At 35.6% G+C, this 16,828-nt stretch overlaps 1 protein-coding gene across 3 annotated transcripts in view; it reads right to left on the bottom strand.

Moving 5' to 3' along the window:
* The window catches only part of LOC148942467 (alpha-methylacyl-CoA racemase-like), a 65,278-nt gene that overhangs the window by 27,789 nt on the left and 20,661 nt on the right, over window positions 1–16,828 (bottom strand). For all 3 annotated transcript variants that reach the window (XM_089102755.1, XM_089102754.1, XM_089102756.1), the window contains exon 4: window positions 6,250–6,393. In XM_089102755.1, the coding sequence (XP_088958881.1) occupies window positions 6,250–6,393 (144 nt within the window). The remainder of the gene's footprint in view (window positions 1–6,249; window positions 6,394–16,828) is intronic.

Below are 16,828 nucleotides of genomic sequence, written 5' to 3'. Positions count from 1 at the left end.
TAGACGAAAAACGCAAAGGAGGTGTGAGTAAGTTATTGTAAAAAGGCATTTAACATACAAGACCCAAGTAACCAATTCTGCGAGACATCTCTGTTGATTCGGCCTCTTTCTTCGGTTCTTAAGCATTCTAGAACGCATTGACTTCCTTCTGTTAGTCCAAAAGGATCTAGGTCGTCAAGCAGATAAATATCGTAATTCTCAAATAAATCTAGACTGAGAAATAAAACCTAGAATGAGTCATTTGGACATAATCATTATAGCCTACTCTGAAAACGAAAACGATAAGGGTTATTTCCTCTAGCTTTGATGATGGAGCAGAAGCACATTTCGCTTATTTTAAATGTTTTTATTTATTTGCTCATGTCAAGGTTACCTTCCATGCACTGCCTGGTCAGCGTTTCATTTTCCTGTTCAATCTTTCCTAGCATAAATTTGTGTTTTTTTTCTTTTTTTATTTATACTGTTTTCTTCATGCTGACGAATTAATCCTTATATTCGTTAAAAACAGATTTCAAAATGAAATTCGATAAACAAAACAAAACTGGATCGCAACTATCGAATAGCATAAAAATTGTTGCCTTACATTCAAATATTAAGACCAATGGACGGAAAAATAACAAACACGACTTGGAGGAGGAACAGGAACCTTAACTGATTTGGTGAATTTGTTGTTTCATTAATTTAGGCACTTCATCTGTGCATATCTATGCAACACCATACTTTCATTCTATCTGAAACCTGACACCCATTAAAACAATTAAATTAATTAAAGAGAAAAGTCATACAAAATACACTTTTCACCTTACATGTGAATGTGCTTCTTTATTCTCGGTCGTTATTACCAGATAAATGGCAAAATTTATTGTTAAAATAAGCCAATATAGTCAAAATGACCCAAAATGTATTTATATAATAAAACAAGCAGTTAAAATAGAATATAAATACAATAGATGATACTTCAGACATTTTCTCTTTTATAATTATAACATTAAAAACTTAAAATTGTTAAAATGTGTTTTTATTGAGCTTAAAAATAGACTAAAAACACAATGAAATCAGCTCTGTTAGAAATGAATTATTTGGTTGCATTGTTTTCTTGTATTGAGTAAACAAATTCTCTCGTTCATCTTTGGTCCACTTGAGGGAAACGGTATATTAAAGATTAAATACAGCTAATATTTCGCTTGGGGTATCACGATTAATTTTATAATTTTCCCAGGTAATATTATTTGGCGTGAGTAGTTTTTCTCAGAGACAAACTTGGATTCCATACAGATTTCAAACGCTTTTTGAATGATGTTACAGGCAATTAAGCCATTGCACAAGACAACACGTAATACTGGCAATATTTTGGTCTAGATCTGAATATACAAAATCTCATTTGAGGGATAGTTATTCAATGAGGGTGTACAATAAAGGAGAAAACCAACACCGGATGTTTGTCTGATCAGCAACCAACTGTTTTTTGTTCAAACCAATTCTTATCAAGAGACTAAAGGATTTTTTATCAAACAATATGTGTAAAAATACTTCAATATTAAACTCCTATGATAAATATTATTGACCATGCCAGTAATAAAATAAACTATTGGCAATCATAGGCAGCGCAATGGCGCTGCCTAAGTAAAGAACGGCACAATGTATTATTTTTTATTTCCTTTAGACCAGGGCACTTCGTATCGAAGGATTTGTCGTAGAAATTTCAAAAGGGCTCATTCGATTGGAAATTGAATCAATTCAATCAATTCTGAATTCTCAATCAATTCTCTCACGCCCACTATTTCCCCAAACACATCCAATCAAAATTTTGAGATAGCCAGTTTGCTCAACGTAGTTGAAAGTTCTGGAAATTAGGTCTTTGAGGATGACAACCCTCTCACAGCCCTCAGGGCAAGGGTTGTAATTTATACCCTGGGGGCATATAAGGTGTTTATAGGAAGCGTTGTCGTAGAAACTAAAAAAAAATCATTCGATTAGAAATTGAAAAGGCTAGTGCCCTTTTTAATAGTCGAAAGTGATTGAAAGGCTTGACATTTTTATAGTAAAGGTCGAAGTGGGTATAATGTATTATTTTTTTTTGTTGTTGTTGTTTAGACCAGGGAACTTTGTATCGAAGGAGTTGTCGTGGGAACTTCGAAAAGGGCTCATTCGACTGAAAATATAAAGGGCAAATCCCCTTTATAATAGTCGAACGTGATTGGAGGGCAACTAATCCCCCTCCCACACCCACCCACCCAATTGCCCATTATGTTTAAAAACTAAATTTTGCTTTAAGATTAAATTAATATGCACTCTGTTAATGCTAATACCCAATATAGCATCTCAGCAGTATCCCAAGAAAGACTCAGGGTATTATGTTCAAATTTTCGGGGCTACTTCTGCTCTGAAAATTTAACCAAATCAAAATAGCGAAAGTGTATTCAAGCTATCAAAGAAAGTAAACAGATTTTTTTGCGAAGGGTATCAAGTTTTCGATTTCAGGTCAACAAGAGGAGGTATGAAATTAAATTAAACACTACCATTTGTGTCCAGATTTTTAAAAGGGTGAATGTTGTTAAAAATTGCTGAAAATTTTTCTCCAGCATAACAATAGCAGGCCAAACTATAAAGTCTTAAAAAACGAAAAGATTTAAAGAATTATTTTCTTTTCCCCTGACAAGACTATGTCAATATAAAACGAAAATAAATTAATTAAAAAAACTTTTCCAAAAAATAAGTTTTTAAAAGAAAAGTAAAGAACTCCATTAAACCAAAAATGAGCAAAGATAAAATCAAATAATCTACCAAAAGCGAAACTACCACAAAATAGCATCGATAAATAAAACCCAAAACGAACAGAAATCATAGGCAGCGCAATAGCGCTGCCTAAGTAAAGAACGATGTTGGCACAATCTATTTTTATTGTTTGGTTTTTTGATTTCTTGGTCTTAGACCAGGGCACTTCGTATCGAAGGAGTTGTCGCAGAAACTTCGAAAAGGGCTCGTTCGATTGGAAATTGGAGTGGCTTTTGCCCTTTTTAATAGTCAAAAGTGATTGGAAGGCAACTTACACCCCTTCCACGCCCGCCATTTCCCGAAACACATCCAATCAAAATTTTGATATAGCCATTTTGTTCAGCGTAGTTGATTTTTACATAGAAATTATATTTTTGAGGAGGACACTCCCTCACAGCCCTCAGGGTAAGGGCTATAATTTGTGCCATGGGAGCTTATAAGGTTTTTATATAAAGCGTTCTAGCAGAGACAAAAAATCCTCATTTGATTGGAAATTAAAAGGGCTAGTGGAATTTTAATAGTCGAAAGTGATTGGAGGGCAACTAACCCCCCTTTCAAGCCCACCTTTTCCCCAAACACAGCCGATCTAAATTTTGAGATAGCCATTTTGTTCAACGTAGTTGAACCTGGAAATTAGGTCATTGGGGATGACATCCCCCACAGCCCTCAGGGCAAGGGTTGTAAGTTATGCCCTGGGGGCATATAAGGTTTTTTTTTATAGAAAGCGTTGTCTCATTTGATTGGAAATTGAAATGTCTAGTGCCCTTATTAATAGTCAAAAGTGATTGGAAGGCAACTAACACCCCTTCCACGCTTACCATTATCCAAACGCATCCAATCAAAATTTTGAGATAGCCATTTCGTTCAAAGTAGTTGAAAGGTCTGGAAATTATATCTAAGTGGATGACACTCCAACCACAGCCCTCAGGGTAAGGGGTGTAATTTATGCCCTGGGGGCATATATGGTCTTTATTGAAAGCTTTGTTTTAGAAACTTAAAAAAGGGCTCATTCGATTGAAAATTCAAAGGGCTAGTTCCCTTTTTAATAGTTGAAAGTGATTAGAGGGCAACTAACCACCCTCTCACACCCACGTTTTCCCCAAATACATCCAATAAAAAATTTTAGATAGCCATTTTGTTCAGCGTAGTTAAAGTTTTAGAAATTAGGTCTTTGAGGATGATAACCCCCTCAGAGCCAACGGAGCAAGGGTTGTAAGTTATGCCCTGGGGGCATATAAGGTTGTTATAGATAGTGCTGTTGTAGAAACTTCAAAAAGGGCTCATTCGATTGGATATTAGAAGAGCTTGTGCCCTTTTTTAAAGTCCAAAATGATTGGAGCATAACTAACACCCCTCTCGCCCCCACCATTTCCCCAAACACATCCAATCAAAAGTTTGTGATAGTAATTTTATTCAATGTAGTTAAAAAGTTTGGATATTATGTTTTTGAGGATAATACCCCCCCCCCCCCCACAGCCCTCAGGGCAAGGGTTGTAAGTCATGCCCTGGGGGCATATAAGGTTTTTTTTTATATAGAAAGCATTGTAGGAGAAACTTCAAAAAGGAAACATTCGATTGGAAATTGAAACGGTTGATTGGATGGCAAGTAACCCCCCTCTCACGCCCAACATTTCCCCAAAGACATCCAATCAAAATTTTGAGATAGCCATTTTGTTCAACGTAGTTGAAAGGTATGGAAAATATGTCTTTGAGGATGACAACCCCCTCACAGCCCTCAGGGCAAGGGTTGTAAGTTATGCCCTGGGGGCATATAAGGTTTTTATTGAACGCTTTGTCGTAGAAACTTCAAAAATGGCTCATTCAATTGGAAATTTAAAGGGCTAGTGCCCTTTTTAATAGTCAAAAGTGATTGGAGGGCAACTAACCCCCTCTCACGCCCACCATTTCCCCAAACACATCCAATCAAAATTGTGAGATAGCAATTTTCTTCAACGTAGTTGAAAGTTCTGGAAATTAGGTCTTTGAGAATAACAATCCCCCCCCAGCACTCAGGACAAGGGCTATAATTTATTCCCTGGGGGCATATAAGGTTTTTATTGAAAGCGTTGTTGTAGAAACTTCAAAAGGGCTCATTCGATTGGAAATTGAAACGGCTAGAGCATTTTTAATAGCTGAAAGTGATTGGAGAGCAACTAACGCCCCTCTTACGCCCACCATTTCCCCAAGCACATCCAATCAACATTTTGAGATAGCAATTTTCTTTAACGTAGTTGAAAGTTCTGGAAATTAGGTCTTTGAGGATGACAACCCCCTCATAGCCCTCATGGCAGGGGTTATAATTTATGCCCTGGGGGCATATGAGGTTTTATAGAAAGCGTAGTCATAGAAACTCAAAGTGGGCACATTCGATTGGAAATTAAAAGGGCTAGTGCCCTTTTTATTAGTCAAAACTGATTGTAAGGCTTGACATTTTTATAGTAAAGATCGATGTGGGTACAATTTATTATAATTTTTTCCTTTTTTTTTAGACCAGGGCACTTCGCATCGAAGGAGTTCTCTTATGAACTTTGAAATGGGCTCATTCGATTGAAAACAGAAATGGCTAATGCCCTTTTTAATGGTCGAAAGTGTTAGGAGGGCAACTAGTCCCTTTCCACTCCCACCGTCCCATTTGCCCATTATGTTTAAAAACTAAATGTTGCCTTGAGATTAAATCAAAATGCACTCTGTTAATGCTAATTGCCAATAAGGCATCTCAGCAGTATCCCAAGAATGACTGAGGATGTTTAGTAATCACAATATCACTATTATTTGATTTATTTAAATTATAAAAGTAAAAACATTTATATTTTTTCAGCAAAGTGCAAATTATGTTCTGGCCTTGGGAAGGCACAGGGGTTTTGAGCCCTACTCATGTTAATTTCTGCTAGTTTTGAGTTTGACTCGGTTATTTTTTGTAATTTGTGTTCGTTATGATTTCATTTATTTTTGCTCATTTCTTGTTTAATGGAGTTCTTTACTTTTCTTTAAAAAACTTATTTTATGGAAAAAGTTTTTCTAATTAACAATATTAATAGAAGAGGGGCTGATTTATACTTGTGCTCTATTTCAAATAAACTCAAATCAATTCAATCGGGATAATTCAGTAATACGTTAAAATAGGCGTCAGTTTAGATTAAGCAAGATTTATAGGTTGTCAATCAGTAATGATCAGTAGCACAAGGTGCGAATGTTAAAAAGTAAATAATACGTGTACTGGGTGTCTTTGGAAGCACTCTAGTCTAATGAAACGCAATAAACGACTAACTGCCCCCCCCCCCATTGGATTGGATTATGAAAATAGTACAATATCAATATTTTATTGTCCATAAAACCAATAAATTTGCTAGTCATGTTGTGCTAAAAATTTTACTCTTGAACATATATGAAAAATTTATGAGTTACGGAGTACAAAAAATTAAAAAAGCTGGTCCTACACAGTACTAGTGAAGAGATTTCTTGCATTGAAGTTACCTGAGAGAGCAACGTAGTTGATATCATGACCAGCCATTTGTGCATACGGTCCATCTTGACCAAACCCAGTTAGTCTCGCATAAATAAGACGAGGATTTGATTTCATTAAAACTTTGGGACCTAGACCAAGCTTCTCCATAACACCTGAAAAAAATCAACTAAAAACAGAAATGCCGAAAACTGTTACAAGATCAACGCAGAAAACGTGAATTTGTGAGGAATCAATAAAGATCTCCATAATGCAAAAGATATCCGAAAATATAAATATATCCATTGATAAATTAAAATCATGCACAACATCGTGAGTACTAATAAATATACTGTACATGGGCTCATCTTAACCTTAGAGAACAGGGTTTTGGCGAAGCAAATTGACTCTCGCGTTTTACCTCTTAAACCGGAAGTGAATTACCCATTCTGAAGAACAGGAAGCAAAAACAAAATAGTCTGTTTACGACAGTAAGGTATGGAAATCCATGGACAAAACCTGATGAATCTACAGAAGCTTCAGAGTTTGATGATCATCCAAAGAACTGCCTAAAAACGTTAGAGCTTGATTGGGATACTTTGCGCTTGACTGATCGTTAGAGCTTGATTGGACAGTATGAAGTCACTGCATACAGATGACGGTCACTGCATATGTGACCGAAATATCTGGTATTTTTGTGAATTTATATCATTGTTTGTGAAACACTGTCTATTAAAAGGATTTTATCCCTATTTGAACTTTTAGTTATCAGCATTTACTTAGTAAAGAGCAAAGCCAATCCCGTGTATTATCCTTTTGGCCTGGTTACTTTATATCAAAAAGTGGGTTTTATAAACTCAGGAGAAGGTTCGTTCGATTAAAAACTGAGAATTCTAGTGCTTATTCCAGGTCTGAAAGTAACTGAAGGCCCATTATCCTGAGAGAAAACCGTAGGTCATCACGAAAAAAAAATTGCAACGGCCATATTGCTGAAAATAATCATGTCAGATAAATATGACTCTAACAATAATGTGACCCACCCAGTCCCACAGTGAAGGGCCATAGTTTATTCAAATTGCCCAATGTTCATAAACATGGTTTTAGAAAAAAGGGGAAGCTATAATTTTGTAGAATCAACACAATCATAGCACCCTATTTAGTTTTAATCAAACAGTTCGTGGGAACGAACTGTAAGTAAGGAGCGACCCGGCTCAATAGTAACCGAAACTCTAAAAAACGGGATTTTGATACCAATAGATACACCAAAAGAATCAGATTTTAATGCTGATTGAAATATATAAGTTTCATCAAGTTTAAACCTACCCATCAAAAGTTACGCGCCTGAGAAAAGTTGGCTGATTTTCGAAAAAAGGGGGAAAGGCCCCGTAAAAGCTATAGAACCTTAATGAAAATTCCACAATCAGATTCAGCGTGTCAGAGAATCCTACTGTGGAGGTTTCAAGCTCCTATCAGCAAAAATGTGGAATTTTGTATTTTTTGCCAGAAGAAAGATCACGGATGCGTGTTTATTTGGGTTTTTTTCCCAGTGGTGATCGTATCTACCCAGTTGTCCAAAATATCATAGGAGGGCTCATTGGAATGGAAATTAAAAGTTCTAGTGCCCTTTTTAAGTGACCAAAAAAATAGAGGGCACCTAGGCCCCATCCCACGCTCTTTTTTTCCCAAAGTCACGCGATAAAAATTTTGTGATAGCCATTTTGTTCAGCATGGTCGATAATATGAGAAATATGTCTTTTAGGATGACTTAATCCCCCAAAGTTCCCGGAGGGAGGGCTGAAAGTTATAGACTTTACCCAATGTTAACATATAATATTGGTTATTGGGGAGTATACAGACGTTTTCAGGGGGGATTTTTTCTGGTAGGGGGGGGGATGTGTCGGGGGTTATATGGGAGGATCTTCACACGAAGGAAGTTTTCATGCGGGAAGGGACATTGCTATGAAAGGGGGCGCCGGATTTCCCAGCATTATTAAAAAAAAAGATCAGAAATTAAATATAAAAAAAACAAGTTTGTCAACTGAAAGTAAGGAGCAACATCAAAACTTAAAACAAACAGAAAATATTACGTATATGATTGGGTTCGCCACCTAGTCAGTACCTCGCTCTTTAAGCCAAAGATGTTTTAGTACTTTCATAAAAGCTATTTATTCTAATTGACGGCCTTTGTGATTAAGGGGTCATTTTTAAAGAATTGGAACAAAATTCGAACTTTAGGGTAAAGAGCGAGGTATTGACTAGGGGGCTGTACCGTGAGTAAAATGTGATATATTTAAAATACAAAAAATAAAATTCCTTTTTTCTAAAGATAATTCCGACATAAATTAAACGTCATTTTGGATAAATTAATTGGAACAAAATTCGAACTTTAGGGTAAAGAGCGAGGTATTGACTAGGGGGCTGTACCGTGAGTAAAATGTGATATATTTAAAATACAAAAAATAAAATTCCTTTTTTCTAAAGATAATTCCGACATAAATTAAACGTCCCCTAATTGAGTTCAAATACCGTTCCAAGAGTCTAAATTCTTAATCAGCAAAAAGAACAATTGCATTTTAGCTTCAGTTAAAGAACGACTCTATTCAGTTTTGAATGTCGCTAAGATAGTGGGTAATAAAAAAGATGCTAGACACAATGTTTCGCAGGAAGTCTAAGTCATAAGAGTGTGAACGTTGAAATCATCGAAATATTTAAAACAAAATTATTGGATAAATAGTCTGCATAATGTAATGAGTTTGCTAACATAATTACATAGTAACGGCCCCCACCACAGGACTTGGGCCAATTATGAAAAAGGCTAGCAATTCACAGGAGTTTTATTTGTGTGATATAGTGAAAAAACTATTTTTCAATTCAATTATGGATAGTCTCTGTTGCAATAAACATTACCTTTGAGACCCAATTTCTCCTTGTCTTTGTCGTTTTCTTTTGGAGTGAACCACTTCTGTACACCTAATATGTAATTCACAATAAAACTATTGCTTTTCTACTTGTGTTTATTTTATATGTCTGTATCTAGTCGCACGACAGATAATTAGTCCGTATGTCTCCAAGGTACGTTCCCAGGGATCTGATTTCTACATAACATTAGAGGTAATTGATTTCCAGATAACTCAAGGAAAAGAGGTTAAATTTATATAGCTACATATTTTATTTTCTCGCTTTCAGCGGGTGGTGCGGTCAACCATTAACATTACTCCCCATTGCTGCTGTACAGGCCTCGATGGCACAATATTTAGCGCTATAAGCGGCGCTATCGAAGAACTTATAAGGTGTAAGTTCACAGCTTTAAGGTACAATATTACCTTCAACGCGGTCAATCTTTATGACCACAATTAAGCACAATCCATAAATTTTTATCGCTACATATGGCACAGTCGGAAATTGGAGAAAATCATGCAAACTAATTAGGCTATAAACTTTGTAATTTAAATTTAATTATTGGAGAGGTACAGACATATAAAAAAAGTGATTTGGCCTATAACCGCTAAGCTATTACAGGAAAACCCTTTAAAATATATCAAAGGAGACAATATCCTTCTTCAAAATAGGTTAAGGGAAAAAAAAAAATAATTTTGAGTTAATCAAACGCAAAAAAAATGTCAGAAGAATTAATCGAACTATTAATGGTGCAAAAGTTGGTAGCGAGGAACGTAGAGATGGCAAAATCTATTCCGCAGTACAATGGACAATCAGATATCGACGAATTTAATATCCAATTGGCCCAGTTTGTAGAATTAACAAAAACAGAGCTAGACACGTTAGTTGGCATGCTTCTTCCGAACAAATGGTTGCCATAATTTTGCGTACTACCGACAGCAATTCTTGGTGTGCGATTGGGGACATAACGGAACTCTCTTGCGAGATGCCCAGCGCGATTGCAAATACAGCGTCTTATTATTGTAGGGTTATTTTCATAACTAATTTGTTTGACAGGCTGAAAACTTAATGTTTTCTGCCTAGCAGGTTCTTGCGTTTTATTTCTTTGTGGCACTGGGGAGTTATCCCTTGAAAAGAAATTGGGAGACGCCTGATCGCCTATGAAGGTCAGGCTTGCGTTCGACTCGCCTAGTTTATTTATTTTTGCTTTACTGTGATTAGCCACCATCGTATCAACTTCGATCAATCGCTCTGCCTCCTGAACTGCAAGATCCAACGTCTAAATATTTTTGGATATTACCATTCTATATAGTTTTGGGGGTAGTCCTTGCAAAAAGGTATTTAGTATGACTTTTTCATACAGTTCTCCTGAACCTTTTCCGTATTTTACCTCTACTGAAATGCGTATATTATCAAGATATTCTCTTATGTTTTGTGAATGGTCAAAGCATACCATTGCTTGTTTTAATTTATTTGTGGAGCTAGTTTCGATAAATCTACCTTTAAATGCCGTTAACAATTTGTCCACCGTATTTATTGGCAAGCTGGCGTCATCACCTATAGTATGTTCAATTTGCTTTAGAAAGGTTAAGGCCTGGTCTTTTTCGTTGAACTGTATGAAAAATTCATACTAAATACCTTTTTGCAAGGTCTACCCCCAAAACTATACAGAATGGTAATGTTACCTTTAAGGTACAATATTACCTTCGACGCGGTCAATCTTTATTACCACAATTAGTATAGCCATAAAAGTTTATCGCTACATATGGCACGATCGGAAAATAGAGAAAATCTTGCAAACTAATTAGGCTATAAACTTTGTAATTTAAGTTTAATTATTGGAGAGATAGAGACATATATATAAAAAAAGTGATTAGGCCTATAACCGCTAATCTATTACAGGAAAACCCTTTAAAATATCTCATGGGAGATAGTAACCTCTCCCAAAATAGGTTAAGTGAAAAAATAAATTTATTTTGAGTTATTCAAACGCAAAAAAATGTCAGAAGAATTAAGCGAACTATTAATGGCGCAAAAGTTGGTCGCGAAAAATGAAATAACAAGTTACCTATATTTAATGATTTTTGTGTAGCAAATGTTTACTTTAAAGCTTTGATTGACTCTGGTGCTACTGCGAACATCATAAACTCATGCGTATTTAATATGTTGCCTCCGCATATTAGGCAACAAAGAAATTTTAATAATCCCAATTTAACTAGCGTGACAGGGCATAAATTGGATGCAATAGGTTCAATTCGCCTGGACATAAAAAGATATAATAGAATTTTTCCGACGAATTTTATAATATGCGATAACTTTCCGTATGAAGCCATTATCGGCGCAAATTTTTTAAGGTCAAATAGAGTACTATTAGACGTGGCAAACGAAAGGCTTGTCTACCCGCCTAAGGTAGGGGAAGGAGTTTCTACCTTAAGAAATCGTAACAGAAGTTACGAAGACAACGTAACAGTAAGTAAAATTTCTAGCGGTATAATGTCACAATCTTTTGAACCTCATGTCTCACAAGGAGGACATGGCATAACCAGAAATTTGTTCAATTATTCTGAGACATTGCAGAAATAAAGTTAATTTAAATAATAAGCGTATTGAATCTGCAAAAATAAAAATAGGAGATATGCGACAGTACAGGTCAAACGAAATCAAGAAAATAGTGGAATTATGGAAAAAAGTAGTGAACCCCAATGCAGTTCAGGCACAGCTAATGCTATCGACGAATAGTGCCAGCCTAAATTTAATAGACAATGAAAATAAAGAAAAAAATTATGGATTCGCAATACGGAAAACAAAAGTCCCTCCCAAAACGATGCAAAGAATTCAAATATCACAGATGATTGAACCAGTGGATAGCAAATCTGAAATATGGTTTGCGACCCCGTCAAATGAAATTCCTGAAAATCTGCTATGCGAAGAACGGATTATATCTTACGACAAAGGAGAAAGTTTTATTTGGGTAACTAATAACCACGAAAATGATAAAATTACAATAAAAAAGGGGACGTGTTTAGTTCAAATTCAAGTTATATCGGAGAATGATTTAAATAGATGGGAGAATTCCAAAAGAAACCTAGTAAATGGCATTAAAACCTCAATTAACAAAGACCCTCTAACTAAATCGCAATTCTTAAACAAATTTAATATGGATCATATTACGGACTTAGATCTTAAGAAAAAATTATGCGAATTATTATGGAATTTTAAAGATGTATTTTCCGCATCTGAAGATGACATCGGACTGATACATTTTTATGAACATCCAAATTTAACGACTGGTGGTCCTGTCGCAAAACAGCCATATCGTGTGCCGTATAAGCACAAAGAATGGTTAAAAAATAAAATTCATGAATTAGAAAAAAATTAAATTAAACGTCCCAGTATAAGTCCGTATAGTACACCAGTGATCATTGCAAAAAAAGAATGGCGACTTTAGACTTATAATAGATTATAAAGCACTCAACAAACAAGTAGTTAGCGATAAATTTCCTCTACCAAGAATAGATGAAATTCTTGACTCAATTTCGAGCAAAAACAAAATTTTTACTTCTTTGGACCTTACCCAAGGCTACCACCAAATAAAAATAGCCTAAAAAGATGTACATAAAACTGCATTTTCTACGGCTGAATGCTGTTCATACGAATATTTAAGAGTACCTTTTGGATTTAAAACAAGTTCAAGCGCGCTATGTAGACCATTATTGCATCTATTAAGAGGATTAAAAAATATCATTCCTTTTGTTGATGATGTCATATGCGCGGGAGAAAACGCTGAACAACACTTAGCAACATTAGCTAATGTGTTCGAGAAATTCAGACAGGGCAACTTAAAATGCCGGCCCGAAATAGTAAATTTATTTAAAACTAAAATTAAATTTGTAGGAGTAGTGGTGACGCAAGGAGAGATATCTCTAGGCCCAGACAAAATAAAATGTTAAAAACCTCAAACCCCGTCGAACTATGACAGAATTAAGAGGAGTTTTAGGTCTTACTGGCTACTTTCTAAAATTTGTGCACAATTACGCCCAAACTGCGAAATTCCTTACGGAATTAACTAAAGGGAACTCCTAAAATATTACCTGGTCCCAGGAAGCTCAAACTTCCCTAGACCATCTCAAAAAGGCTCTCACTTCTGAACCAATATTATCGGTGCCTGATTTCGATAATGGACAATTTGTGGTCACAACCGATGCTAGTTCAAAGGGCATTGGCGCTATTCTTTTGCAAATAATCCCGGTAGAAAACCCTTATCCTCTAGAGGGAACACCTAAACAAAAAAAATAGAAAAGTTATATGCTATTTGAGTAGAACCTTGTCAAAAGGCGAAAGTAGTTATTCCGCCACAAACTTAGAATTATTATCTATAATCCACCACTTGGACAGATTTAGACACTATTTAATTGGTGGAAAATTTTTACGACGATCAGACCATAAAAGCTTGCAGTACCTTCGCACATTTAAAAACCCCACGGGAATTCTAGCTAGATGGGTTATGAAAATCCAAGACCTAGATTACGAATTTGAACATTTAAAACGTAAATAAAATGCAGCTTGTGACTTTTTGAGTAGATACCCAGAAAATATTCCGTTGGAAGCTGAGGAAAATGAAGTTAACGCTATCAATACTAAGAGCAAAAATAAATGTAAGAAAAACAAAACCAAAAACACAGTAAAAGATAATAAGGTTAACTATTGTCCCTTGTCCTTAGAAAATATAAAAAGAAATCAAAAAAGGACGAAATATGTGTAGCACTTATTATTTATTTTGTGAATGACGAGGGGTTACCTGATAAATTCAAAATCTAAGAAAAGAAGATAGGTAATTTTTATAATGACCTTGTTGAAGAAATACTATGTAGAATCGTGACCGCTGAGGCAAATAGAAACCAAACCTCATTAATACCTGTAATACCCCAGAACTTAATAACACCTGCATTTGAATATTTTCATTCGGATATAGGTGGACACTTAGGAGTAACGAAAAATTTCCGTAGATTAAAAAAATATTTTCATGTGCCTTCGGCAGTAACAACCCTTAACGAATTTGTAAGTACATGCGGAGCGTGTAACTTAAGAAAAAACCCTCAAGCTTATTCTAATCCTCCTATGGGAAGAGTCCCGGTTGCGAGATTCCCCTTCAATATTGTCTCATTTGACTTATATGGAACCAGCGGAGGCTTCCCTGTTTCCAACAGAGGCCATACTTGTATTCTTTCAGTTATAGATCACTTTTCTGGATTTACCTTTGCAAAAGCATTAAAAAGTCAAGGCGCTTACGCCACAAGTAAAGAGTTAGCAAAATTATTTTTAAAATTTGGCATTCCAAATAAGGTTTTAAGTGACAACGGAAGCAATTTTGTTTCAAAAGTAACAAAAGACTTAATGATTTTTCTTAATATAGAGAAATTGGTGACATCTCCGTATCACCCACAAGCTATTGGTAAAATAGAAAATAGGCATAAAATATTTTCGAACGTATTAAGCATTTATGCAAAAGACAATAGGAACAATTGGGATCAATTCTTACCTTATTTAACTAACGTAATCAATACTACTTATTCAGAAACAACCAAAGACAATCCATTTTATTTACTTTTTGGTCGTGATTTTAGAATCCCTTATGATGAGATTATTGAATCTCGGCAGTATTACAATAACTCGGAGGATTACAAACAAGAATTCATAAATAGGATGAGGAAAACTTATAAGATAGTTAGGCAAGAGTTGGACAAATTTAAAATAAACCAAGAGCTAAGAAACCAATCCAAAGTCAAGGGGACCATAGACTTCAAGATAGGAGATTGCGTCTACCTAAAGAACGAGGCAAAGACGGAAGGCAAATAACTTTCCAACAAATATTGTGGACCGTCCAGAATAGTCAAAAGTACGATAACGATTATACTTTAAAAATGGAGAGCCCCGATAGTGTAAGAACTTACAAGGCGCATGTTAGCCGAATAAAAAGAGCCAAATTGCCAGAGAGATGGGTATCACGTCCCTCGTCTACCAATTCGTCAGATGCAGAAAATGAGCCCCCTAAATCAAGATTGGCAGAGCTAAAACCCTTTAATTTCAAGCAAGACTATTTCGATGATGAGAGTGATGAGGAAAACTTTGAAGAATTTTTAGCTATGAAAAATCTAGTTATTCCCAAGAGAAAATCGCTAATACCAGAGAGAGTAAAAACGCCAAAAGACCCAAAAAGTTCATCATCAGAGAGCGCGGAAGAATTAGATTATACAATATCTCCAAAAACCCAATTTTCCCTGATAGAATTTCAACCCCTTGTCCCCCCAAAAGATTTCCAGACGATAAGGTTTCCCCTGCAACACCAATAGAGAGGCCCCTGTCATTGCAGGAAGAGTTGAACAGAGCTGTAGAGACTCCGGGTATTACTGTAAAGAAAACTCCCGAAGATTCAACTAAAACAAATCTGCGAGAAGCTATGGATTTCATAAATTTCCCAATAAAAACGAGTCAAAGTACATTGTCTAAGAATAAAACTCCCAAGGATGACCAGCAAGGACAATATCATGATATAACTGTGTCCAAGGTCAAACCTAAACAATGGGCTTCATGGAGGGAAACCCTAGTTCAAAGAATGCCCCATCCCCCTGAAGACATAGCATTTAAACAGTGGAGGAATCCCGCGAAAACTCTTGATTCCTCACAAAGCTCTCAAGAATCTTTCAAATCTCCCGAGTTGAAAACTCTAAGCGAAAACTTGGAGAATAAACCTTCTACTTCCAGAGGAGTAGAAAATTACGAAGGAAGGGCAGGTGATACCTCAAAAAGTGCCATCTCTAAAAGTTCTAATGTGGATTCGTCGGAAACCAGTTCCGAAGAGTCCAGCGGAGAATCAGACCATAGGGTAATTAAAGGAATAGGAAAATCAAAACCGACTTCAGCAGCTGCGCACGCGAAGGAAAGAAAATTAAAAGGGCAAGAATTTTTGAAAGAACAATACAAAAAGTTTGATCGTATTTCGCTAGAAAAAACTAAAAAGAAAAAAACGCAAGAAGTCGAGGAGAAAATAACGACACAGTCGGAAGGAACGGTTAAAACACCCGATAGATGGAATTACACTTAATCAGTATAGGATTAAAAGATTTTAATGGATAGGCATCATAAAGGAATAATAATTTAAAAACTTTTAACTCACAAGTAAAAATCATACAACTATAAAAATGCAGTAGAAAAATTTTGTTAAACATATATCAAAGCTTCTTATGAGTCAAAACCGTGTGATACTTTCTGTTCAACATATATCAGTTCCTAAAAACAGATTCTAATTAAAAAGTAACACTACATATGATTAATTCGAATAATTTCCTTTAATATATAAAAAGTCTACCCGTAACATTCCAGTACGATGTACCCAGTCCAACTGAAAGAAGTCGTGATCGGAAGTACTAAGCGAGAAATATTAATACACCTTAGAAATGATCTTTGGTTATTTTCCGTTCCAAGAGAAACTGTTGGAACTTTGTCTTGCTATAATAATACAGAAAGAATAAATCCAAGTTATAGGACAGAATTACTGTTACAAGATGTGGGTAAGATAACCATAAAACGAGGATGTCGACTTGTAACTAAAGAGTCAACTGTTCGAACGCCGTTAATTACCACGAGCACAAAGATAATAAGTCCAAAAATAACCAACTTCAAGGCAATTAACCTGTCGTACACTATTCCCAATAT

The sequence above is a fragment of the Artemia sp. Qi Xiang Cuo genome, chromosome 16 (genome assembly GCF_049724085.1).
Source record: "Artemia sp. Qi Xiang Cuo chromosome 16, ASM4972408v1, whole genome shotgun sequence".
Lineage (NCBI taxonomy): Eukaryota > Metazoa > Arthropoda > Branchiopoda > Anostraca > Artemiidae > Artemia > Artemia sp. Qi Xiang Cuo.
This window is presented reverse-complemented; position numbering and strand designations above follow the sequence as displayed.